At 43.3% G+C, this 25,195-nt stretch overlaps 1 protein-coding gene across 1 annotated transcript in view; it reads left to right on the top strand.

Annotated features, from left to right (window-relative positions):
• The first annotated feature begins 352 nt into the window (after nt 1–352).
• The window catches only part of FREM3 (FRAS1 related extracellular matrix 3), a 42,172-nt gene continuing 17,329 nt past the window's right edge, over nt 353–25,195 (top strand). The window contains 3 exon segments of the mRNA XM_047798133.1: nt 353–3,131; nt 3,134–5,638; nt 8,318–8,407. Of these exon segments, the coding sequence (XP_047654089.1) occupies nt 491–3,131; nt 3,134–5,638; nt 8,318–8,407 (5,236 nt within the window). The 5' untranslated portion in view covers nt 353–490.

Consider the following 25,195-nt stretch of genomic DNA (forward strand, 5'->3'; position numbering starts at 1 on the left):
CAGAGCTCACCCCGGGTACAGTCACAGTCTCCCAGCCCTGAGGGACAATCCCGTTGAGCTGCCCGGGTAGGGGGGTATCCATACCAACTGATCCCCAGGTAGGCAGCCCAGGGCAGCGCAGTGGCCGGCCCACCCCTCCAGGCGCAAAGGTCAGTAAGAGAGCCAGGCTAGAGGCACCAAGGAGGCAAGGGGAGAGCTCCTGCACCTCCCAGTCTCCGAGTACTGGGACATATCTGAGCGGTCCCTGCCTCCTGCAGAAGAGAGACTTGGGAGGGGGAAGGGCAGAAGGTGGCTGGGCCCGTTCCTCACCACCCCCATTCTCCCCCGCGCGGCTCCCCGCAACTCCCCTGCTTTTACCTGTCGCAGCCGAAGCGCAGCTACCGGGTCTTGTTGAGTCCTCTCTTCTGCTCCAGAGTGGACAGCAGCCACCTCCTCAGCGGCTGCACAGGTCTGAAGACAGGGTACCTAGGCATCCCAGCGCCGAGGTCCCATGGCTGGAATATCTGTGCGCCCTGCTGGGATGCCCCCGCAGCTCGTCACGACGGTCGCCTACCTGCTACTGAGCTGCCATGCCCTACAGGGACAGGTACCCTCGCCTGGAGCTGAGCCCCACCCTGCGCTCTACCTGCCCATCTGGGGCGCCCTCGGCAGCAGCGTCCTGATCGCCAACCCCGGGCTCCAGGTGCCCGAGGGCCGCTCGCGTTGGCTCGACCCGCTCCGGGACCTGGTGATTCGAGTGCAGCCGGGGGACCGGTGCGAGGTGACGGTGCTAGACGCCCTGCCGCCGCGCCACGGCGTGCTCTCCCCGCGCCGCTTCCCCTGCGCCTTCCGGCCCCACCAGGTCCGGTACACTCACTTCGGCGCCCGCAGCCCCGGACGCGCCCGAGTGCGGCTGCAGCTACGCTACGACGCCCCGACTTCCACTCTGGTTCTGCCTCTCACCCTGGCGGTGGACGTGGTCTTCCCCCAGCTGCAGCTGGTGACGCGCAACACGCCTCTGACGGTAGAGAAGCTGCGCGGCTGGAGCCACACCATCGACAGAAGAGTGCTGGACTTCACCTTCCCCAAGTCTCCGGCCGCGGCCCCTCGCAGGTGCTGGCTCACCCCTCTTCCGCCCGAGGGCGGCCCACTGCCCAGGTATGGGCGTTTGGTGGACTCCGTGGGGGCCCCTCTCCCCAGGGCCAAGGGCTTAGACTGTGAGGCTTTTGTCCAGGCCGGGGTGCGTTACCAGCACACCGCCACCACCTCGTCGCCCAGCCGGGACTATGTGCCCATGGTGGCGGAGCTGCTAGAGCCAGGGTCCCGAGGCTCCGCTGGGTCAGGGGAGGTGCTGCTCCGAGAGCACTTCCAGCTGCTGGTGAGGATCCGCGAGGGAGCCGAGAACATGGCGCCCAGGCCCAGCTTCCGGGCCCTGATGATGATGGAGGTCCGTCAGTTCGCACTGACAGCCCTGACGCTGGATGCACTGGCTGCCGAGGACATGGAGTCTGATGCTGATGACCTAGTCTTCAACATTCTCAATGCCCCCACCTCCACGCCAGGCCACCAGGGCTATGTGGTCAGCACTGACGACCCCCTGGGCTTTACAGTCTCCTACTTCACTCAGCGGGAGCTTCGGGAACTGAAAATTGCCTATCAGCCCCCGACAGAGAAATTGGATGGGGAGCGTGTCTTCCAGTTGGAGCTGGAGGTGGTCGACGAAGATGGCGCCGCCTCAGACCCCTTTGCCTTCCTGGTAGTAGTGAAGCCCATGAACACTTTGGCTCCAATGGCGAGCTGTAACCGGGGACTGCTGCTTTTTGAAGGTCAGTCAAGGCCCCTGTCCAGTGCCCACAGCCTTCAGATCAGTGACAAGGATGACCTGGGAGAGGTGAAAATAGCTGCAGTCAGGGGCTTGAAACACGGGCAGCTGGTGGTGCTTGGGGGACCTGCTGGGTACAAGCATTTCACACAAGTGGACCTGGCAGCAGGAGGAGTGGTGTACCAGCATGATGGCAGCAACACCTACAGTGACAACATCATCTTCCGGATGGAGGATGGGCACCATCAGGTGGAATTTCTCTTCCCTGTCATCATCATACCTGTTGATGATGAACCACCACTGATCACTGCCAACAGTGGGCTCTCAGTGACTGAAGGGCAGGTGGTCCAGATCTCCCCCTTTGTCCTGAGTGCTACAGATATTGACTCTGAGGACTCAACCATCCACTTCGTACTGGAAGACCAACCTCTGGAAGGAAAAGAGGAAGAAGAAAGGTGGGACCTGGTCCCTGGTGCCTCCCATTCAAGTCAGCATCTAGGGGAGATGCTGCTGCAGCAGGCTGAAGCACCTCTGTCCCCTGAAGATGAAGATTGGTATTACGTGGAAAAGGAAGGACTTTATGAGAAGGTGGTGACTGAGTGGCTTCAGCGAGACATAATGGAAGGGAGACTCTTCTTCCACCATCTTGGACCCCTTGGCCCTCAATCTGTAATAATCCAGATGACTTTCCATGTGCACGATGATCATGACCCACCCAATCTATCCAACCAGCACTTCTTGACCATTAAGATCCAACCAGTGGATCTGCAGAGTCCAATGCTATTTCCAGGAACTACCCTAGAAATGACTGTGAAACAGTACCAACTCACTCACTTCCAGAAGAAATTCCTCCGATACATTGACCAAGACTCAGATGACCAGCACCTGTGGTACACCTTACTGATGCCCCCAACTGACACAGATGGCAACCACCAAATCCGAGCTGGAGGAATTGTACTCACTGATTCACCAGACACACCCATTGTACACTTCACCCAGGCTCAAGTAAATCACCACAGAGTTGCCTACCAGCCCCCACAGAAGCTGGGTATTGTACCTCGGGTTGTGCAGTTCACCTACCAGGTGGAGGATTCCGCAGGCAATAGTGTACCTGGTATCTTCACATTATTCCTAAAGCCTATAGACAACCAGCCTCCCCAAGTCACCAACAGAGGCTTTACTGTCTTAGAGGGAGAGAGCTTCATCCTCAGCAGTAATGAACTGGATATTACTGACCCTGACACAGACATTGACCAGATTGTCTTCATTTTAGTTTGGGGTCCCCAACATGGATGTTTGTAGTACTTAAAAAAATGTATGGTCCCAGGGGAATTTTTATGCAAGCTGATATTGTTAATGGGAGTATCTCTTACCAGCACAGCAAAGACCAGACCACCAGTGACACCTTTCATCTGGAGGTAAGTGACAGGATTCATCACATACCCATCACTGTCCAGATTTCTGTGCATCCCACTACAGCCGACAAAACTCCCAGGATCTCTGTTATAGGTAGTTCATTATTAAAAGTTTCCATAGATGTGCTAGAGAATAAAGCCACTGAGATCACCATGGGCATCATCCATGGCCAAAAGGATTCTGGTGACTTGATGCTGTCTTTCATTGTGGAGGACAGCCCCAAACTGGGCACTATTCTGTTGAATGGTTTACCCTCAGAACGATTCACCCAAGAGGACCTCATCAGCAGGGCAATAGTCTATGTCCACACAGGAGGTGAAATTGGATTCCAGAAACAGCATGATGCCTTTAGCCTTGCCCTCTCCAAGGATTCTTATCAGTGGCCAGTGGGGGGCAGCATAGTGGAGAGAGTGCAGGTGCACGTGGCTGTGCTGCCTGTGGACAATGCTGCCCCCAAAGTGTTGGTGGGGAAGTCCTACATTGTCCATGAAGGTGGGAAGAGCCCCTTGACCTTACAACATCTCAGTATTGAAGATGTGGACACTCCCCAAGACAAAATTCTATGCACACTGACAGGTCAGCCAGCTTCCGGCTACCTGGAAAACATTGCACCAGCTCCTGGCTCAGAAAAGTCACAGGCCGGTAGCCCCATCAGTGCTTTCTCCACCAGAGATGTCCAGGTAAGACATATCAATTATGTACAGAGTATCCACAAGGGGATAGAGCCACAAAAAGATCAATTCACCTTTTATTGCTCTGATGGCATCAACTTTTCCCCACAAGTCTTCTTCCCTGTAGTGATCTTACCCACCAATGATGAGCAGCCTGAACTTTTTTCCTGTGAGTTGGTGGTGTTAGAGGGGATGAGCCTGGTCATAGATACCCCACTGCTCAATGGAGCTGATGCTGATCTGCCACCAAATGAGCTTCACTTTCAGCTCACAGCCCTCCCTCGGCATGGGCGAATTATATGGCAGCTGGCCACGGGCAGCCAGCCCATCCACAGCTTCACCTTACAGGAGATCCAGGAGGCCTCCACCATTGTGTATGAGCATGATGACTCTGAGACCACAGAGGACAGTTTTGAGGTCTGGCTGAGTGATGGCAAGCACACCACCCACAGGAAGGTATCCATTGTGGTGATTCTGGTGGATGATGAAATCCCTCTGCTGACCATCAACAGTGGGCTGGAATTAGAGAGTGGACATACCAAGGTCATCACAAATCAGGTCCTCAAGGCCACAGATGTTGACTCAGATGACAAGAGCCTTGGTTATGTCCTCCGTTCTGAGCCTCAACAAGGGCTTCTACAGCGACTGAGTAACCCCAGAGGGGAGGTGAGAAATAACCTTACCCTGGGAATGAACTTCACCCAGGATGAGATTGACAGAGGTCTCATCTGTTACACCCACACAGGCCAAGGACTTCCTGACTTTATCAAGTTTGATGTGACTGATGGTATTAACCCTTTGCTAGACCAATACTTCTATGTCACCATTGGCAGGGTAATCCCCGAGGTGGTTAGCAGAAGGGTCACTTTGACAAAAGTTGGCAGAGTGACCCTCACCACAGATCTGCTTAGCACCAGTAACAACAGTAGCCCTGATGAAGAGCTTCACTTCAACATCACACGGGCTCCTAGACTGGGGCACTTGGAAATCTCTGACCATCCCGGGGAGCCCATTGCCTCTTTCACTCAGCGTCAGTTGGCTGGCAGCAAGATATTCTATGTCCGCACTTCAAATGCTGAGATAAAGATGGACAGCTTTGAGCTTCGTGGGACTGATGGACACCATCCCATGTTCAGAAACTTCTGGATCTTCATCACGGACATGGACAATAAGAAACCCATCATGATCCTCCATCAACTGATATTGCAGGAAGGGGAAAGCAAATGGATCACTCCCTTTGATTTGACCGTGGAAGACGAGGATACCCCAGATGTTGGTCTCCTCTTTACCATCACCCAGGGCCCCCTTCATGGCAGGATTTTGTATAATGGCAGCCAGCTTGTGTCTACCTTCACTCAGCAGGACCTGAAGGAGAACCTGATTAGCTACCAGCATGATGGCAGCAAGACGACCAAAGACAGTTTCTCCTTGACTGTGGCAGATGGCACACACGCTGATTTCTATGTCTTCCCAGACACTGCCCTGGAGACACACAGACCTCAGGTAATGAGGATCCACATAAGCTCCCTAGTCAACAGGCTCCCCCAGATTGCCTTTAACAGAGGCGCCCTGGCCTTGAAGCACCTTCCCTCTGGACACTTGGGCTTCCTGATTACCAGTGGGGCTCTGAAGATGGAGAATCGGGGCAGTTCCCAACAGCTCCTGAAGTATACCGTGACCAGAAGACCCATGCATGGCTTCCTCATCAACACGGACCTTGGAAACGAGAGCATTCGAGTGTTTACACAAGGTTAGTATACAATGTCCCCTGGTGTCTTTGTCCCTCTCCTTGAGTAGATCAGGTCTCTCAGTTCAGTATGAGATTGTCCTGACCTCAGCCCATTAGCAGAAAAATCCTAATTCTAATGATTTACAATGGAATGCAAAATTAACAAACCAAAAAAGGCAACAAGTCCATTTTCAGCTATTTCATCAGCACTTCCTTTTAACAGGAACCCTTAGACATTTAATAAGGCTTGTGGTTATCCCTTAAGACTGAAAAACAGGGAGTTTCCACCATGATGCAGCGGAAACGAATCTGACTAGGAACCATGAGGTTGCAGGTTCGATCCCCGGGCTCCCTCAGTGGGTTAAGGATCCAGCATTGCTGTGAGCTGTGGTGTAGGTCTCAGGCGCAGCTCAGATCTAGTGTTGCTGTGGCTGTGGCATAGGCCAGTGGCTACAGCTCCGATTCCACCCCTAGCCTGGGAACCTCCATATGCCACAGGTGCGGTGCTAAGAGGACAGGAAGACAAAACAAAACAAAACAGAAAAACACAAGCAGATTCTGAAATATTATAAGATTACATTGATTTTGAAAATAGTTTAAGTTTGAATGTTAAGTGAAGAATGATATATGTAGGAATCACTTGCATAGTTAGTTTAGTAAGTCTAGATTTCTGAAAATACAGTTTGGTATCTAGATTTTAGGTATAAACATTATACTGGACATTTTATTGTACTATTCAAATGCAATTTCAACATCTGAAAAACTGAATAAAACTAAGTTTGCCTAAGTGTCTGGGGGGATTTTTTTTTTTTTTGGTCTTTTTAGGGCCACACCCATGGCATCTAGAGTTTCCTAGGCTAGAGGTCGAGTTGGAGCTGTAGCTGCCAGCCTACAACACAGCCACTGCAATGTGGGATCTGAGCCACATATGCAACCTACACCACAGCTCACGGCAATGCTGGATCCTTAACCCTCTGAACAAGGCCAGGAATCGAACCTGTGTCCTCATGGATCCTAGTGGGGGTTTGTTGACCACTGATCCATGATGGGAAAATCTGAGGAATATGTTTAATGATCATTTTTCTTTGATATATGTTGTCACTACTAATAGTGAACTAGAGACAGGTCCCTCTGCTTTTCCTGGTGATGTGACACTTGGTGTCTTTGGCTGCTTTTCATGTAGTCATAGATGAAACTTGTCCATGTAGCTCTATGTATGAGATGTGAAGAGAGAAATGAAATTTTACACATCCAATACATATAAAGCTAGATGCAATCTTAGAGTAAAACTTCTGAAGGTTGTTTTTAAAAAGTGGTTTATTTACATTTTCAGAGTTGTTTCTAAGGCAAATGAAACCCTATGAGTTTCTATTCTATAAGATTATTCTTATGAATTAATTCCCCCAAATGCCAATTGTCTTTAAAATACAAGACAATTCAAGTGAAAAAATCAAGTATCCAAAAGGAGAATGAGCAGTCGAAAAAGTCATAATTTTATTCTCATTTCATTTGTCTTAGGATGCAGTTTCAATTAATTTCAACGACTGGTTAGTGAGTATCCACCCTTATCCAAACTCCACACTTGTACAGAAGACCCAACATCAGGTGGACTCAGCTGTCTGTAGAGGGCCAGGATATTGTGAAGCAGCCATAGCTGGAATGTACTCTTTCTTGGATGTCATCCCAAAGTTCATACACATATTAGCACAGCAACAGAATGTTAATACTATAAAGTTCTATTTTTTTTTTACTATTGTAACTTTAAGAAAAAGTTAGATTCTTATTCATATCATTATTTTTTAAAAGTTAGATTCATGTTCATTTCATCGCTTGTAAATTTATTTTAGTATTTTCATGCCCTATGAAAAACATTGAGGTTCTTTAACACACTCATTTTCCGTTTTGCCAATGTGATGTGTGATGCTTGCTCTTTTGGTTGCTGGTCTCTTAATTTCAAATGCATTTTCAATGTTCTGCATTTGTCCTTCTCTTCTCATGCTTGCTGGTTTTGATATCATATTTGTCAATGGAGGATTTTCTATCTTTATTTTGTCCTTGCCTTTACCAGTGAGTTTTCTCATTTGTGACTTTCTTGTTTCTAGTTGTGACTTTTTCTTATCTGCCTAGAGAAGTTCCTTTAGTAGTGGTAGAGCTGGTTTGGTGGTGCTTAGCTTTTGCTTTTCTGAAAAGCTTTTGATCTTCTGTCAAATGTGAATGAGAGCTTTGCTGGGTAGAGTATTTTTGGTTCTAGGTTCCTTCCCTTTCTCACCTTAAATATGTCTTGCCACTACCTTCTAGCTTGCAGAGTTTCTGCTGAAAAATTAGCTGTTATCCTTGTTGGGGGGGGGGGATTCCCTTGTACGTTATCTGTTGCTTTTCCCTTGTGGCTTTTAATATTTTTTCTTTGTATTTAATTTTTCTCAGTTCGATCAGTATGCGTCTCACTGTATTCTCCCTGGGTTTATCCTGTATGGGATTCTCTGCTTCTTCAACTTGAGGGGGTGTTTCCTTTCCCATATTATGGAAGTTTTCAGCTATAATCTCTTAATTATTATTATTTTTTTTTGCCCTTTCTCTCTCCATTCTCCTTCTGGACCCTCTATGATGTGACTGTTGATACATTTAATGTTGTCCCAGAGGCCTCTTAGACTCTCCTCAGTTCTTTTCACTCTGTTTTCTTAATGCTTGCTCTCTTACCAGCTGATGTGGTTGAGATGAGGATCTACTACATCTTGAAGGAAGGCAGCAAGGCAACAAAGGATATCGTCTGTTTCTCTGTTGAGGACGATGGTTAAGTCAATATTGAAACCATAAAAAGGAGTCTTGGTTAATGAAAATCAATATGAAATTGAAAGGAATTAAATAATTGACATAGTAATCATAATCAGTAATGTCTTTTTGTTTTCTTTGTGCTCATATGCCAAATGAGCCCTGACAGATCACTTTTTAGGAAGGGAAAGCAATGCAGAATTTCAGTAGTGAGGTAGGAAGTATTTTATCTGATTGGATTGCATGTGCCATCCTATAGGCAAGTAAATCTCCTCTTTGGGAGGATCTGAGAATCTAGCTGGTAATCTCTCTCTCTCTCTCTCTTTTTTTTTTTTACAGCCACACCTGTGGCATATAGAAGTTCCTCGGCTAGGGGTCAGATCAGAAGTGCAGCTCTGGCCTACATACAGCACAGCCACAGCAACACCAGATCCGAGCCGCATCTGAGACCTTTGCCACAGCTCATGGCAATGTCAGATCCTTAACCCACTGAACAAGGCCAGGGATCAAACCCACATCTTCAGAGAGACAGCATCATGTTCTTAACCTACTGAGCCATGACAGGAACTCCTAGCTGAAAATTTCTATCACTCTGAAACAAATCTAAAAATCTAGTGTTATATTTTGTTAGGATTTTTAGCTCCAGAACCAAATCTAGTGGCTCCTTGATCTTAGAATTGTAGTCTTCCTAGATGGGGTGAAAAATATATTGACTGGCACAGAAGAAAGCTTGCTAAAAAAAAGAATGCCTATTTATGCTACACTCTGTGTGTTCATGGTGTTTTCAAAGTGGTATACTGCGCGGCAACTAGTTAACAGAAGGCATTTTCTTCACACAGCCAGGGACATGCTGATCATGCGGTCAAAGAAAAATCATTTTGCAGGATGACAGAATAATAGCAGAAATTATGTCCATGTACTTACTGTCTGCCACTCCATAACCTCTTTCAGTACAAATCATTACTCATTATCAGTAAGTACCATGCATTTTCCGTCTAAATATGCGATCAGCCAGGACTGTATTACTGAAAAACAGTCCTATATGAGAGGCAATGTGGTATACTGAGTTTGACTCCCAGCTTGTCCATATGACCTTGAGCAAGGTACTTTGTCTTCTTTGTGATTAATTTCCCCCACCTATAAAATGATGATCTTCATATTTAATTCAGAGGGTCACTAAGAGAATTAAATGAGATAATATATGCAAAGCACTTGGCTCATGGCAGGTGTTCAGTAGGAGTTACCTTCTTTCTGCTGTGACTAAATACAGTGTAACCATTGATCCCTCCTCCCCATCTTCTCACTTTAACAGATCTTTTCTTCTTTCCCCATTTTCTAAAGAATAAAAGTTACTAGAAAGATGCAGATGAATTTAAGCCTTCTGAACTGATTCACTAATGGAAAGCACATGTAAGACTCAAGTGATTTAGAGTGGCTCTTTGTCTTTCTGTTTTCGAGGATGATACCCTAAAAGGTGTACATCTGACTTGGACACTGTATTTTCTAGGCAACATCAGGAATAAGTCAGTCTGTGCTGATAAATAATGTGGATTTTATATAGCTACCATTTTTAAAATAATATCATAATTATGGATTATTTGGAAGGAGACTTTTTGTAAATAAATAAATGTATTGTGGACTTTAAAATCCACAATCAAGGGATTCAAAGGTAACGAGTTTTGCTCTCTTTACCTGTGAAAATTGCATGAAAGCATTTTTGTTCAAAGTTTTTCCCAGTAAAATAAGACACAAGTTTATTTTTTCACCATTACTTTTTTTTTTTTTTTTGTCTTTTGTTGTTGTTGTTGTTGCTATTTCTTGGGCCGCTCCTGCGGCATATGGAGGTTCCCAGGCTAGGGGTTGAATCGGAGCTGTAGCCACCGGCCTACGCCAGAGCCACAGCAACGCGGGATCCGAGCCGCGTCTGCAACCTACACCACAGCTCACGGCAACGCCGGATCCTTAACCCACTGAGCAAGGCTAGAGATGGAACCCGCAACCTCATGGTTCCTAGTCGGATTCGTTAACCACTGTGCCACGACGGGAACTCCAACCATTACTTATTTTTTTAAGCTGTGCAATTCCATGTATAAAAATAGAAAGCCAGTTTGAGCATGCAGTAACCTAAGAGGGTTCTGGTACAAGAAAATAATCACACTTCACAAAGATGATTAATAAAAGGAAAAAATATTTTTGAAAGAAAAGAAATTCTATGAAAGGTGTTCTTTTAATGTTCTCTATGGTAAATCAGTACGTACTATACTCAGGGAGTGTGTCATTCAGATCACATTGTGTATCCCTGGCTTTTTGTTTTCCGGTGGCCGAATATCCTGATTTCCACACATCAATTTAAGCAACATATTATTGCTTGAAGAGAGAAGGTATTGCTTGAAAGAGTCAAAGCTGTTCTTGTCTTGCATTATGTAAGCAAGCTCTTAAACAATCACTTTAGGAATAAACATAAACCAAAACTTTATGGGAGTTCTCATCGGGTTAAGGATCCAGTGTTGTCACTGCATTGGCTTGGGTAGCTGCTGTGGCGCAGGTTCAATCCCTGGCCTTGAGACTTCCACCTGCCACGAGCACAGCCAAAAAAATACAAATAAAAATGAAAAAACTTTACAACCTCAGATTAAATCTTAACCTTCCATGTGTGCCTAATAAATAGATAATTAAAATAAACAAATACTTATGTGTGTCAACACACACACTAGCATGTGAGGTATGTACATACCTGTAGAGCTCTATAAAAAGAGAAATATATTTTTATTAATTTGGAAATGGCTAGTTACCATGTATCTATCTTCTTAATGCTGAGATAAAATACTTCAGTTTCAAATTCAGGTTCTGCACTTATTGAAATCTCTTGTCCTGGATATCAGGCTAGACTTTTAAATACCTTACTTGTCATTTCACCTCCGCAATAACACCATGATTAGTTACTATTCCCCATTTTATGGATAAAGAAGGTAGACTTTGATATTGATTGAAATGGTTATTATTACTGAAGGTATTAGCACCTAAACATTCTAGGGAGTCACATGGAAAGATAAGAAAACCATAAAATCCTAATCCTTCTTAAAATCAAGTCTCTATTAAAGTTAAATGTATTGATCTATTGTTTGCTCCAAAATTACAGGTTTCTCTGGAAGACATTTAATTTATAAGAAAAATTACAGGCTAATGTCTGGAGGCTGATGTTTATATACAATACATGCATAAAACAGATCCATTAGTGAGAGAGCAGCAGAGAGCATGAATGCCTGAATGTTGTCATTGCCACTTTTGGGAACCAGAAATCAGAATGTCACCTTGGGTTGAATGACCCATCTACAGTCTTGAATAACTGGAGCCACTGAGGACAGTATTTTTAATAGAAACATTATCTAAAGATTACCTTCTCTCTGAGCTTCACATTAATCAAGCTGGAGTTCCCATCGTGGCTCAGTTGTTAGCGAACCCAACTGACATCCATGAGGACAAGGGTTCGACCCCTGCCCTTGCTTAGTGGGTTAAGGATCCAGTGTTGCTGTGAGCTGTGGTGTAGGTCACAGACATGGCTCGGATCCCGCAATGCTGTGGCTCTGGCGTAGGCCGGTGGCTTCAGCTCTGATTCGACCTCTAGCATGGGAACCTCTATATGCCACTGGTACGACCCTAAAAAGACAAAAGAAAAAAAAATTAATCAAGCTACTGGGTCTTTTGTTTGTCACTCTTCATCAGGACCCAGACATACTGTGTTGTCTCCATGTACGACGATGACTCAGGCTTTTCTAAAGTGAATTCTAAGAAGTAGGAATGAATATGTGTATATCCATCTGCACAGTTTCTCAGCCTAAATTGATGAGAAACTGGCAGAGGAATAAAACATATGTAAGAAGCACAGAATGGATATCAAACCCTGGCTTCCTTGACAGGAGGCCATATTGTAAAATATGCGAAATAGACCTGGGGCTTAACCTGGTTAAGTTTCCAGAGGCCAGCACCCTAGCAATAACACAAAACTAGAAAGTCAAGGGCCACATGACTACGGCTCGAGCCAGCATTAAGGGCAAGAGATAACTGAATAAGTGATGGAGCATCACAGTGTTTTGACATTCAGTGTGTTACTAGAAGTAGGACCTTCGAGTAGAAAGTTCTGCTTTTGCTTTTATTTCTTGACAATCGTGTGAGAAAGTGAATACAGGAAGTCATCCTTACGCAGTGTGGCATAAGCAGAGGGAGCCTTGGGGCTCCAGATCACTGACACCATCGGCATCCCGGTTCGTGGCTTTTACTTTCTCCTGTTTTCTACCTCTCCTTCTGTTCTCTGTTCTCATTTCCTCCCTCATCTGCTTTTACTTTCTTCAGCCCAGCCCGTGGAATGAGCTCTGGATGTGCATCACATTCATTCTGTGTCCTGGTTCTGGGTCCTCTTTCCAGGCCCACCTGTGCTCTACCTGTGACTTTGTTTACCTTACTCCATCCTACCTATGCCTGGTTTTTCCATTGGGCAAAATAGTTTTTAGGAAATATAACATTCTTTGGTGTATTTGTTTAGAAGTGTTGGGGAGTTCCCAGGTGGCCTAGCAGTTAAGGATCCAGCATTGTCACTGCTGTGGGGTGGGTTCAGTCCCTGGCCCAGGAACCTCTGCATGCTGCGGGCACAGCCTAAATAAATAAATATGTTGGTATAAAGCTAACCATTCTATTATTAAAGGAATTTGTACATCTTATAATAAGCAACTATCTGACCTTAGCCATAGCTAATGAATGTGCTGAGGAAAGGGTGCCATTTGTTCTTTTTAGAAGTAAAAAATTCTCTGAAACAGGAGTTCCTGTCATGGCTCAGCAGTTAACAAACCCAACTAGCATCCGTGAGGATGCGAGTTCGATCCCTGGCCTCGCTCAGCAGGTTAAGGATCCAGCGTTGTCATGAGCTGTGGTGCGGGTCAAAGATGTGGCTTGGATCCTGTGTTGCTGTGGCTGTGGTGTAGGCCAGTGGCTATAGCTCCGATTCAACCCCTATCCTGGGAACCTCCATATGCCACAGTGCAGCCCTAAAAGAGAAGAAAAAATATGCTCTGAAACAGAAACACGTTGTCATGAGGTTTATCCCCCAAAAGCCAAGAACAGTAGAAAACAGTGCTGGAACATATAGTCCTAGGAAAGAGAGGGAAATTGAATTCCCTTGGAGACTGATGTGTAAACGGTTTCCTTCACTGGCGCGGTGCTCCTCCAGGAGCTGGACACCCTCCAGTTAGGGACCAGGGAAGACACTGGGCTGCACTTGGGGCAGGGCCTCGGGGGAGCTGGCTGTATTGCAGCTGGAAGGCTCTCGGCTGGGGACAGCCCTCTGAGATACTCCATTGAAAAAGACTAAAAATGGCCTTTGGTCTCTGCTTCCTGTGATGAGAGAAAAATGGAATATGCACTAGTTGGCAAGGAAAGGGGGGAAAAGAAAATGGGTTTCTCGAGACAATGACTTTCTAGGTTGTTTTTTTTTTTTTTAATGACTGGAGGAAGACTTGTAACAGGCAATCCATTGCTATCCATCGTGTGTATATATGACATAGTCTATCCAACCCAGCGATGGATACTTGGGTTGTTGCCTCCTTGTAGCTGTTGTGAATCATGCTGAATGCAAGGAACACTGATATACAAATGTCTATTAAAATCCTTGCTTTCGATTCTTTGGGGGATGTACTTAAAAGTGAAATTGCTGCATCTCATATGCTTATTTTATGTTTCTCTTCTTTTTATTAACTGCCAAACTTAGCAGCTGCAGAAACTTCTCTTTTAATAGTCCGATAAATGTATGTATTTGCTTGTATAGACATTTCTCTAAAAAGAGGGCTAGAGGTTTTCCTAGACTGCCAAAGGGCTTCTAAGGCCAAAAAATGTCCAGAACCTAGGCACACCGTCTTCTCTTTCACCTAAGGCAAAATAATTTAAATCTATGCTATCCTGGCAGATGTTTGATGTCAGGGACCAAAATGAGTAATCATTACAAAAATAGTGATTTTGCAATATCTTGGAAGTTTAGGACAGATGAGCTAGACTAATAACATTTAAAAATGTTTTCAGAACCAAATTTTCCTGGTTGTAACAAAATAAGCATCTTTACCAGCAGACATATGCTGAGAAAACATAATATGCAGTTTAGTGGGGAAATATAAGTTCAGGTCTTTAATATACCAGAACATAAGAGCTAATTAGAAGAGAACACTTTGAAAAGCTAGAAGGTTCCTGAAATGGGGTTGATTTAATCAGTCAGTTCTATTGGAGTTCTGAAAAGAGAGCGAAAATCAACAATTTGCATCACCTGTGTAGAACTGTAGTTGATGTAAAATACTATATTCATTCATGGAGTTCCCATCGTGGCGCAGTGGTTAACGAATCCGACTAGGAACCATGAGGTTTCAGGTTCGGTCCCTGGCCTTGCTCAGTGAGTTGACGATCCGGCGTTGCCGTGAGCTGTGGTGTAGGTTGCAGACGCGGCTCGGATCCCGCGTTGCTGTGGCTCTGGCGTAGGCCGGTGGCTACAGCTCCGATTCAACCCCTAGCCTGGGAACCTCCATATGCCGCGGGAGCGGCCCAAGAAATAGCAACAACAACAACATCAACAACAACAAAAAAGACAAAAGACAAAAAAAAATACTATATTCATTCACAATGTGCAACCGTCACTCAGTAACCATTAAACAGTATCTTATTGTTAGCAATGCTGTATCATCTCTATAGGTTTCATCTGAAGTCTGTGTTTTGAATGAGAAAAATTCGTTAACCACTAGCTCAATTTCAGTGTTCACAATTCAGAATGTGATTGTTATCAAGTGTGGGAAGAAACACATAGCTAGAAGATGGACTCAAATTTCAGAAAAGACATGGTTCTGTTCTTACTTGACTGTAGTAGCATCCATTCAATTAACAAATATTTATTCGTTCCCACTGTGGTTAAACAAATGAAGAACCCAACTAGTATCCATGAAGATATGGGTTTAATCCCTGGGCTCGCTCAGTGGGTTAAGGATCCCTGTGTTGCCACAGGCTACAGTGTAGGTCACAGATGTGGCTCAGATCTGGCATTGATGTGCTTGTGGTGCAGGCCTGCACGCGTGGCTCCAATTCAACCCCTAGCCCAGGAACTTCATATGCCAGAAGAGCAGCCCTTAAAAAAAGAAAAAGTACTTTAAGTATAACCTTTAAAAATTGTGAATCACTTTAGTGTACACCTGTAACATAATATTGTAGAGCAATTATACTTCAATTTAGAATTTTTTTTTGAAAATTTTAAAATTTTTCAAAAGGAGTGATGCCCAGGTTTGTGGCATAGTTATCTGGGTGACATGGTGGCAAGAAATACTGAGTTCTTTTTGGAAAATGTTGAGTATGAAGTTCACATTCCAGACCCGGTTCTTGCCAGCCCTATGGCTTTGAGAAAATCCTATACCTTTTTTTTTGTCTTTTTTTTTGCGTTTCTTGAGCAGCTCCCACGGCATATGGAAATTCCCAGGCTAGGGGTCTAATCAGAGCTGTAGCCACTGGCGTATGCCAGAGCCACAGCATCACGGGGTCTGAGCCGCATCTGCGACCCACACCACAGCTCACGGCAACGCTGGATCGTCAACTCACTGAACAAGGCCAGGGATTGAACCCACAACCTTATGGTTCCTAGTCGGATTTGTTAACCACTGCGCCACGACAGGAACTCCAGCGCTTTTTGAATCTCATTCTAAATAGTGATGTTGGTTCCTGCCTAGTTCACAGGGTGGTGAGTCTCTAATAAAATTGTGTGGAAACGCTTTACAAACTGTCAACCAGTGTACACTGAAAAGTGTTACCATATTGGTGTTCTAGTAACCAATTAAAACTCGATATATTCTCATCATTACCAGGGTGAATTGTCTTTTGGAGTCAGGCTTAGTGGGAAAGTACAAGCCTAGAAATCAGGAGACCTGAGTTTGAATCCTGCTGTGCTGCCTGCTAGTTCTGTGTGGTGTAGGGCTGGTCCTCCCCTGATGTAAGACGAGCTTGAATATTTCATCTGCAAAGGCCCAAGAATGCTGTTGACTATTCTATCGAATTTTTGTAAATATTTAGCATGAGCCCACTAAGTCTAAGTGAATTTTTTTTTCGGCTGCACCTGCAGCATGCAGAAGTTCCTGGACCGGGAATTGAACCCATGCCACAGCAGTGACCCAAGCCACTTCAGTCACAACACTGGATACTTAATCTGCTGAGCCACACAGGAAGTCCCTAAGTGGAATAATTTTATAAAAACATTTCCAGAAGAATTTTCAATCACCATAAACCTACTTTATGGAGAAAAGGCTTAGACTGTTGAAGAAACCATTGTTATACAACAAGTGCAAATGAGATTAATGTGTCATTTGGTACATGCAAGTGTATTGCTGAAACAGTATAATCAAGTACGACTAAGGGATGGTAAAATGTGATTCATTTGCTGCAATGAACAGTCAAGAAAGGTATGAAATATTCTAGCATCTGTTGTTGAATTTCATTTGGTGGGTGTGAATACATAAGGCTTGATTTTTCCTTGCACTTTCAATTGCAAATAGCCGAAAGTTTGTAAAGCCTTACACAGTTCTCTTCTAGATTATTTTATTTTCTCTATTGTGGAATATAAACAATCAGCCACTCCTGGGGCTTTGCTTTCCCCTTACTTTTTTTTTGTTTGTTTGTCTTTTACAAAATCTATTTATTTACAATTACAAGCACAATTGCATGTAATGTGTAAAATGGAATGTATGAAAATACACACTATTTTAAATACTATTATATTGAATTATTAATAGCTTATATATTAAATATATAATTATATATAACTTATAAGTATTTTATAGACTATTATATAGAAAACAATAATAATAGAATAGAATAAGGTATAATAATAAAACTAATTTATTAGTAGTATTATAGTGTATAGTTATAATAAATATGATTTATATAATTAAAAAATATATACACTTCAGTGGTTTTTAGTATATTCACAGTATGTACAACCATCACCACAATCTGTTTTTAGAACATTTTCATCTCCCCGCAAGAAACTCATACCTGTTAGCAGTCACTCTCGTTTCCCCTTACCTCACATCCCTCACTCTAGGCCTGGGAAACCACTAATCTACTTTCTTTTTTAAAAAATTTTTTAAATTATGGTTGATTTCAGTGTTCTATCAATTTCTGCTATACGGCAAATGACCCGGACATATATATATATGTATATATTCTTTTTCTCACATTATCCTCCATCATGTTCCTTCACAAGTGATTTGCTATAGATCCCTGTGCTATACTGCAGGGTTTCATTACTGATTAAGATCCCTTCATATAAAAGGAATCACGTAATAGGTGGTCTTTTGTCTGGTTTCTGTCACTTAGCACAGTGTTTTCAAGGTTCATCCACATTGTAGCATGTGTCAGTATTTCATTCCCTTTAGGGATGAATAATATTCTATTGCATGGATATGCCTCATTTTATTTACCTACTTCTTAGTTGATGGACATTTGGATTGCCTCCACTTTGGGGCTATTATGAATAAAAAGTGTTAGAAACAGTCATGAAATGTGGATGTATGCTTTCATTTCTCCTGGGTCTACACCTAGGAGTGGAAGCCTTTCCCTGGGCTTTGAGGACCCAGGGCTTCTTGCTGTCTGCTCTCACTGATCTCTTGGGGAGCTCTTTTTATTCAGTAGGAAGAATAATAATGATCATCAACTGATAGGAAAGAAGTTGCATTCATTTGAAAACACCTTCGGCCTGGGCATTTTCTGAGTGTGCACAGATCAGTTATTTTCAAGAAGTGCAAAATTTGTCATGTGATGAAATGTATAGATGCATTAAGGAGGTTCAGTCACCTAAGAGTATGATGTTTTTCCTAAGATAACGTTATAGCTTGCATAACACTTGTTGCAAGTGATATTGGTCATTAATACAAGGGTTGTGTCTGTGGGGGCGGGGGGGGGGGAGACTCAGTAAATTTGGCACAGATCTGCTGAGCAGAGTTTTTTTTTAATACAGGTGCCTATAGTGTGAAGCAAAATACCAAATTCATAGGGAATTGTTAAAGATATCTCTGAGACTTCAAAGCTTATAACCTGTAGCTATGCCCCAGGTCCTGTACTTGCTCCTCCTCAGGATAGGTTCACTCTCATATGCCCTGAGGGTTATCTTGGTTTTGATAGAATGAATGTATTTTCTCCAGGTGGTTTTGACATGTCCAAATAATTTAAATGTTATTTCCTGAATGGAGTCCTGTAGAACTAGTTGTTAAAACGGGGTGCATTAAAAAACAAAAAAACTCCAGCGTTTAAATAGCTTAAGAAATAATGGGTTTATCAAATAAATTGTTTAGTTAATTTAAAGTTTTCTGGAGTTCCCTTCGTGGCTCACTGGAAACGAATCTGACTAGTATCCATGAGGATGCAGATTCGATCCCTGGCCCGGCTCAGTGGTTTAAGGATCTGGTGTTGCCGTGAGCTGTGGTGTAGGTCAAGACGTGACTCAGATCCCACATGGCTGTGGCTGTGGCTGTGGTGTAAGCTGGCAGCTGCAGCTTCAATTCAACCCCTAGTCTGGGAACTTCCATATGCCTCAGATGTGGCTCTAAAAAAAAAAAGAAAAGAAAAAAGAAAGAAAAATGTTTTCTAATCTCTTAGTTCTTGCTGGAAACAAAAGATCTAGAACTACCTGGTATAACCTGGGAACTGTCAGTGGCCCACAAGCCTGTAGAGCATTTCACCAAAGCAACACCTTTGCCTTTTTTTTTTTTTTTTGGTTTTTCACATTATACATAACAGTATATAAGTTTTAAGAAGTGATTCATGGGAAATCACTCTTAGATGTAAAACACTCCAGTGTTTTGGACCTCTGAACACAGCTTTGTTTGTCTGCAATGTTTCTCTTCTCTCCTTTGTCATGTGTGACAGAGTTGGACTTGGCAATGCCCTTTCCTTTAACTGTTTCACCTGGGCTCTTTTCTGATAAAATGGCTTATTGCTGGAGGCACATTTTCTTTGACTCATTAGGCATGAAAGGGTGCTATTTTTCTACATAATTTCACCTTTCATACTTTAAATCGGTTTTTCTTTGAAGCTCCAATTTTTCTCTTCCATGAATTCATTTGTGAGAAAAAAATGAGTGTTAAGGGGGGAAGACTGCTGGTGCATAATGTAAGACGGGTGTCTGGAAGGGCTCTCTGACAGATTTCTACCGAGACTGTAGGTCCCACCACAGCCCTAAGGCCCCAGGACTCACTCACCTGCCTGAACCACCAGATGTGGAAATGGAGAGAACAGCTCCTCTACGACTCTTCTCTGGGCTGGCTCTGATTCCCTCCACATGTTACTACCCTTTAATTCTAAACCTGTTCCCTTACTCAGCCCAACATACTTGCTTGCTGCACAGTTCACTGCCAAGCAGCACAGCATCCTAGCAAGAACACAGGTTTCGAAATAGTATTTCCAGAGTTATTGTTTGGCAAGTTCAGGAAGGTTGGGTCTTCCTTTTCTTTGGGCAGGAGTGCCACCTTCCACCGGAAAATAGTCCGGTCCAGATGAGTGGATGGCGTTGCTTTATCCACAGCTGCTTAGGAAGAACCCGGTCTGGACATCATATGGCAAAATCTGTAAACCACTTTCAATGGGAAGGTAGCTAGAAGATCGAAAGGAATTGGATTCACTTAAATTTAGTGCTTTCTTTTATATTTACCAACAATCATTTTACTAGTTTTTCCATTACACTTGAAGTTCCTATTGTTAATTTATAGACAAAATTTGTTGTACTAAGTCTCTTTAAACCAGTAGCCCTCCTAAAGGAATAAGCCCAGCTGCTAGACATGGTTTAGCTTGTTTAAAAATTCCTCCTTTATGTACCTCCTACTGAAAAGAGCTTAATTTAAAAAAAAAAAACAAAAAAAAAACAAAAAAACTTGATGTTTCAGTCATTCTGGTAAGCAAAAGAACAAGGTCTGTCCCTTACTTCCAGGATTACTTAAAAGGCACGCATAATCCTTGTGACAATATTTGTTGTATAAATAAATTTCCTGGGAAGTTTTATTCAAGCTCAAGTCTGTTCCCAGCCCTCAAAATGCTCTGATTTAATTTGCCTGGGACAAATCCTGCACATCAATGTTTTTTAGTAACTCCCCAGACAATTCTAATGTGCAGTCAAGTTGGGAACTGTGGTAGGCCAAATTCTGAAATAGCCTTTGTGTATACATCCTGTACGACATTTTTCCCTTGATTGTAGGTGGGACCTGTGACTTGATTGTAATCAACAGAAATATCAAAGTTGATGGGATGTCATCTCTATGTTTAGGTTTACACACACACACACAATCTTCATCTTCCTAGCAGCTGCTAGAGAGATTCTCCATTGGCCTTGAAAAAGAAAACTGCCATGTTACAAGCAACCTACCTGCTGCAAGGTCCACATGGCAGCAAACTTTCAGAAGCCTCTAGGAACTGAAGGCAGCCTCCAGCCAATTGCCAAGAAGAAGCTCGGACCCTCAGTCTCAGCCACAAGAAAAGGCATTCTGCCAATAATATCTAGAGCTTGGTAGCAGATTCGTCCTAGTCAACCTCTTGGATGAGAATGCAGTCAGCTACCATTTTGACTGCTCTTTTGTGGGACCCTGAGTAGGGGACCCAGCTAAGCTGTGTCTGGACCCCTGACCCACTGAAGCTATGAGATAAGAAATATGTGTTTGATTGAACTCCTAGGTTTGTGGCAAATTTTACATGGTGGGGGAGAGCCAACCATGTGATGAGAGGGTTCGGACTTTCAGTGCTACCCTCCTGACTTCCAGGAAGGGAGAGGGGCTGAATCAATCATCAGTGGCCCGTGATGTCATTAATCCTGCCTGTGTAATGAAGCTTCTATAAAACCCTGAAAGGACTGGGTTTGGATAGCTTCTAGGTTAGTGAACACGTCGAGATGGGAGGAGAGTGGTGCCCAGAGAGCATGGAGCTCCTGCCCCTTCCTATTTACGTTGCCCTAAACATCTCTTCCATTTGGCTGGCCTGAGTTATATCCTCCTGTAATAAACTGGTAATCTAGTAAAATGTTTCTCTGAGTTCCGTGGGCTGCTCTAAGTTAATCGAAACTGAGGAAGGGAGTCCTTTGAAACCTTCCATCTATCATGGGTTGATCAGAAACACAGGTGACAACCTGGACTTGTGTTTGGCTTTTGAAGGTGGCGGCAGAGGTGGAGGCGAGGGGGGAAGAAGCAGTGTTGCAGAACTTGAGCCCTCAACATGAGGGATCTGATGCCATTTCCAGGTAGACAGTGTCAGAACTGAGTTGAATGGTTGGACACCCACCCAGGGTTGAAGAATTGTTTGGTGGCGTTGGGCTCACGTTGGAATTGGTGTCCAAGTCATTACAAGCATGCATGGTCTTTATGTCAATCTCTCCAACTCCCAAGCTCCAAAGGGACGCAATGGGCTTTATTTCTATATTCTATTTCATCTGCCGGCTTCATTTTCTATTGTTCATTATGGCCTTTGGAACCCTTATGTTTCATTCTTTTCTTCTGGCAGGAAAAAAACATTTTTGAGTGAATAGCTTAGCTATTTTAAAAATCATGTCTTAGGGCACACCAGAAAAACCAAATAAACAGGGAGGAAATTGGCAACATTTAAAAGTAAGCACAAAATGGTGAGATGCTATACACAGATGGGGACTTACACAGAAATGTAAACCACAGAAAAAATTTAGATTGTTTTTCCTCAGAGACTTAAAAAAAAAACACAACAGTAGCTCCAAGAGCTGGTCTATTGAAATGCACATATTAATACCATGAAATTACACAATTTCATTCAGCACACAACTGATTCTTCTGTATAAAAGCAACCAATGTTATCATTACTTCTCTCCCCTTTCATCCTTTAACAGATATAGAGAGCAATACTTTCTCACAGGTCAAAATATTTCCTTTTTTTTTTGTCTTTTTTTTCTTTAGGGCCGCAGTAGCAGCATATGGAGGTTCCCAGGCTAGGGATCTAATCAGAGCTGTAGCTGCCAGCCTACACCACAGCCACAGCAGCTCGGGATCTGAGCCATCCATATCTGTGACCTACACCACAGCTCACAGCAATGCTGGATCCTTAACCCACTGAGCGAGGCCAGGGATGGAACCTACATCCTCATGGATCCTAGTCAGAGTCGTTTCCACTGAGACACGATAGGAAGTCCCCAAAATATTTTCTGATGTTCTCCTTAGGTGCACATAGTTCTCATTAATGTAGATGCTAGGGCCTTTCTAGGGTCTGATCAACTCATTAGTAAAAGAAACAGATTTAAGCAACTTTATTTGGTTGCTTTACTAATCAGTGCCCAGTGAAATAAAAGCCAAATTATCCTCTGTTAGCAAGTGAATTCCCCCCTCCTCACCCCCTTGCTCCTCTCTGCCCCGCAAGCTGCAGCATCCTGTTCTGTGCTTCTGAGTTTCCACAACCCCCATCAGGGGCATTGGGGTTGCTTACCAGTGAAACTCTGGACCATTTTATCTGGAGTCACTGAGTATTTGAAAATTTGGTTGTGGGTCTTTTGTAATGTATTTCCACCCATCTTCCGAGCTCTTACTGAATTCATAGGAAATCAAAAGTCTTTATCTTGTTTGATTCGTGTGCAGCAAGCCAAATGCTTGAAAAGATTTAGTGAACAATAATTATAAACACTGTCTAATAGAAGAACATTAACTATTTGCTTGTAGAGTCTGGGACAAAGTAAAACTAGCAACAGTTTAAAAAAGGGGAATTAGATGTGTTTTAAAAACTACTCAAGGAATCCGTTGTTTCTTTCTTTCTCTTTTTTTTTTTTTTTTTTGTCTTTGCTATTTCTTCGGCCGCTCCCACAGCATATGGAGGTTCCCAGGCTAGGGGTTGAATCGGAGCTGTAGCCACCGGCCTACGCCAGAGCCACAGCAACTCGGGATCCAAGCCGCGTCTGCAACCTACACCACAGCTCACGGCAACGCTGGATGGTTAACCCACTGAGCAAGGGCAGGGACCGAACCCGCAACCTCATGGTTCCTAGTCAGATTCGTTAACCACTGCACCACGACAGGAACTCCAGGAATCCGTTGTTTCTTAAGTCCTGGTTTAACACCTTGCATCTAGCAAAAACCAGAGAGGATTATCTCCTATGTAAATAGTAATATAGAAGCATATTATTAAAGAAATGCTCAGACCACTGCAGCGATAGGAAAAAAAAAAAAAAAAAGCAATGAGTTTATTGACTTGCCAGGAAAGAAAATACACACCAGTGAAGAAATTTAGCGACTCAGACATAGAAAACAAATTTAGAGTCAGCAAACAGGAAAGGAGGGAGGAGGGATAAATTAGGAATTTGAGATTACCAGATACACACTGCTATATACAAGGTAGATAAACCACAAGGACACACTGTACAGCACAGGGAGGTATACCCAGAATTTTATAATAACCTGTAATGGAACAGAACCTGAAGAAGAATACATACATAACTGAGTCACTTTTCTGTACACCTGAAACATTGTAAATCAACTATATTTAATAAACATAAAATTGAAAAACAAAAGTCACCTGATGTAGGTGTTAATCACATTTATAAAATCACAGCAACATCTAGACTAGTGTTTGACCAAACAACTGGGTACCCCATGTTAGCCAAGTTGAAACAAAATTAACCATCACAGTGATGGTTCTGTCCAAAAGTTTCAACCATCTCTGAAGCAAATAGAAGTACCCTCACTTGGTGAAAAGACAATTAGGGCAAGTCAGCGTCTCTTGCTCAGGTTTAACTCTTAATGGGAGTTGAGAAGAGCTGGAATGCGGCTGCAGACACCACAGAGCTCTTCTTCACTTGGGGTGTCCTAGCAAGAGCCTTGTGCCTCTGCCCGTGATCTCTCCATCCTCCCAAAGCACTGAGTTTCCTTCCTCTTGAGGCAAACTACATATTCACTGTCAGCCCTTCTGAAATCTCAAGGCATCTTGAGAAAATCAACTTTATTAGGTCTCAAGAAGTATTTCTCCTCTTTTCTCCAATGATACTTATTCCCCGTTTGTCGTGTCACTCATTATTGATATGTAGAGAAAGGGCTAGTATCTGGGAAATTGTGAAAATAATAATTATAGGAAGGGTAGTCTTGACAGAAATGGAATATGGAAACACCATTCTGAGCAAAAGACCTTGGCTTAAGAGGCAGTCATATTTTTGTTCTGTAACTCAGACCATACAGTTAATACAATCCTAGTGGGGAAATGTTTTTCCTTACAAACTCCAAGAAGAACTTTTAAAAAAGAAGTTTCTGTGCTTTCAAGAATGAACTTTAATTTTGCTATTTTTAAGAAAAGCAAAATTATGGAAATTGTTATTGTTGTTGACATTATTATACTCACTTAGAATCATAGACCTAAAGACTAGAAACAACTTTGAAGGTCATGCCCATTTTTTTTTTCTTTGTTCAGTGAAAGATGTGGGAGATTTACCTTGAGATTTTATCACAATCAACAAGGAAACTCCTAGGTTTGAATCCAGTGGGAGGATAAAGGCCAATAATAAATTAAGAAAACTTTTGTAGATGCTGCTTATTAAATAATCATTCTTTATGTTTAAATTTTTTTAAAAAGAGTGTATGCAGATACTGACTAGTCTTCTAGAAGCTGGAAAGAGCGCACATATGCACGAAGATGAAGAAAACAGAAACACAGAGGGAGAAAGAGATACATGGGAGGGGGCAAGATGAAAGAAACAGAGGAGGAGGGGCTTTGGCAAAGGAAATGAGTTACAGAACAAAAATGTGACTGCCTCTTAAGCCACAC

This window comes from Phacochoerus africanus, chromosome 10 (assembly GCF_016906955.1).
Source record: "Phacochoerus africanus isolate WHEZ1 chromosome 10, ROS_Pafr_v1, whole genome shotgun sequence".
Taxonomy (NCBI): domain Eukaryota; kingdom Metazoa; phylum Chordata; class Mammalia; order Artiodactyla; family Suidae; genus Phacochoerus; species Phacochoerus africanus.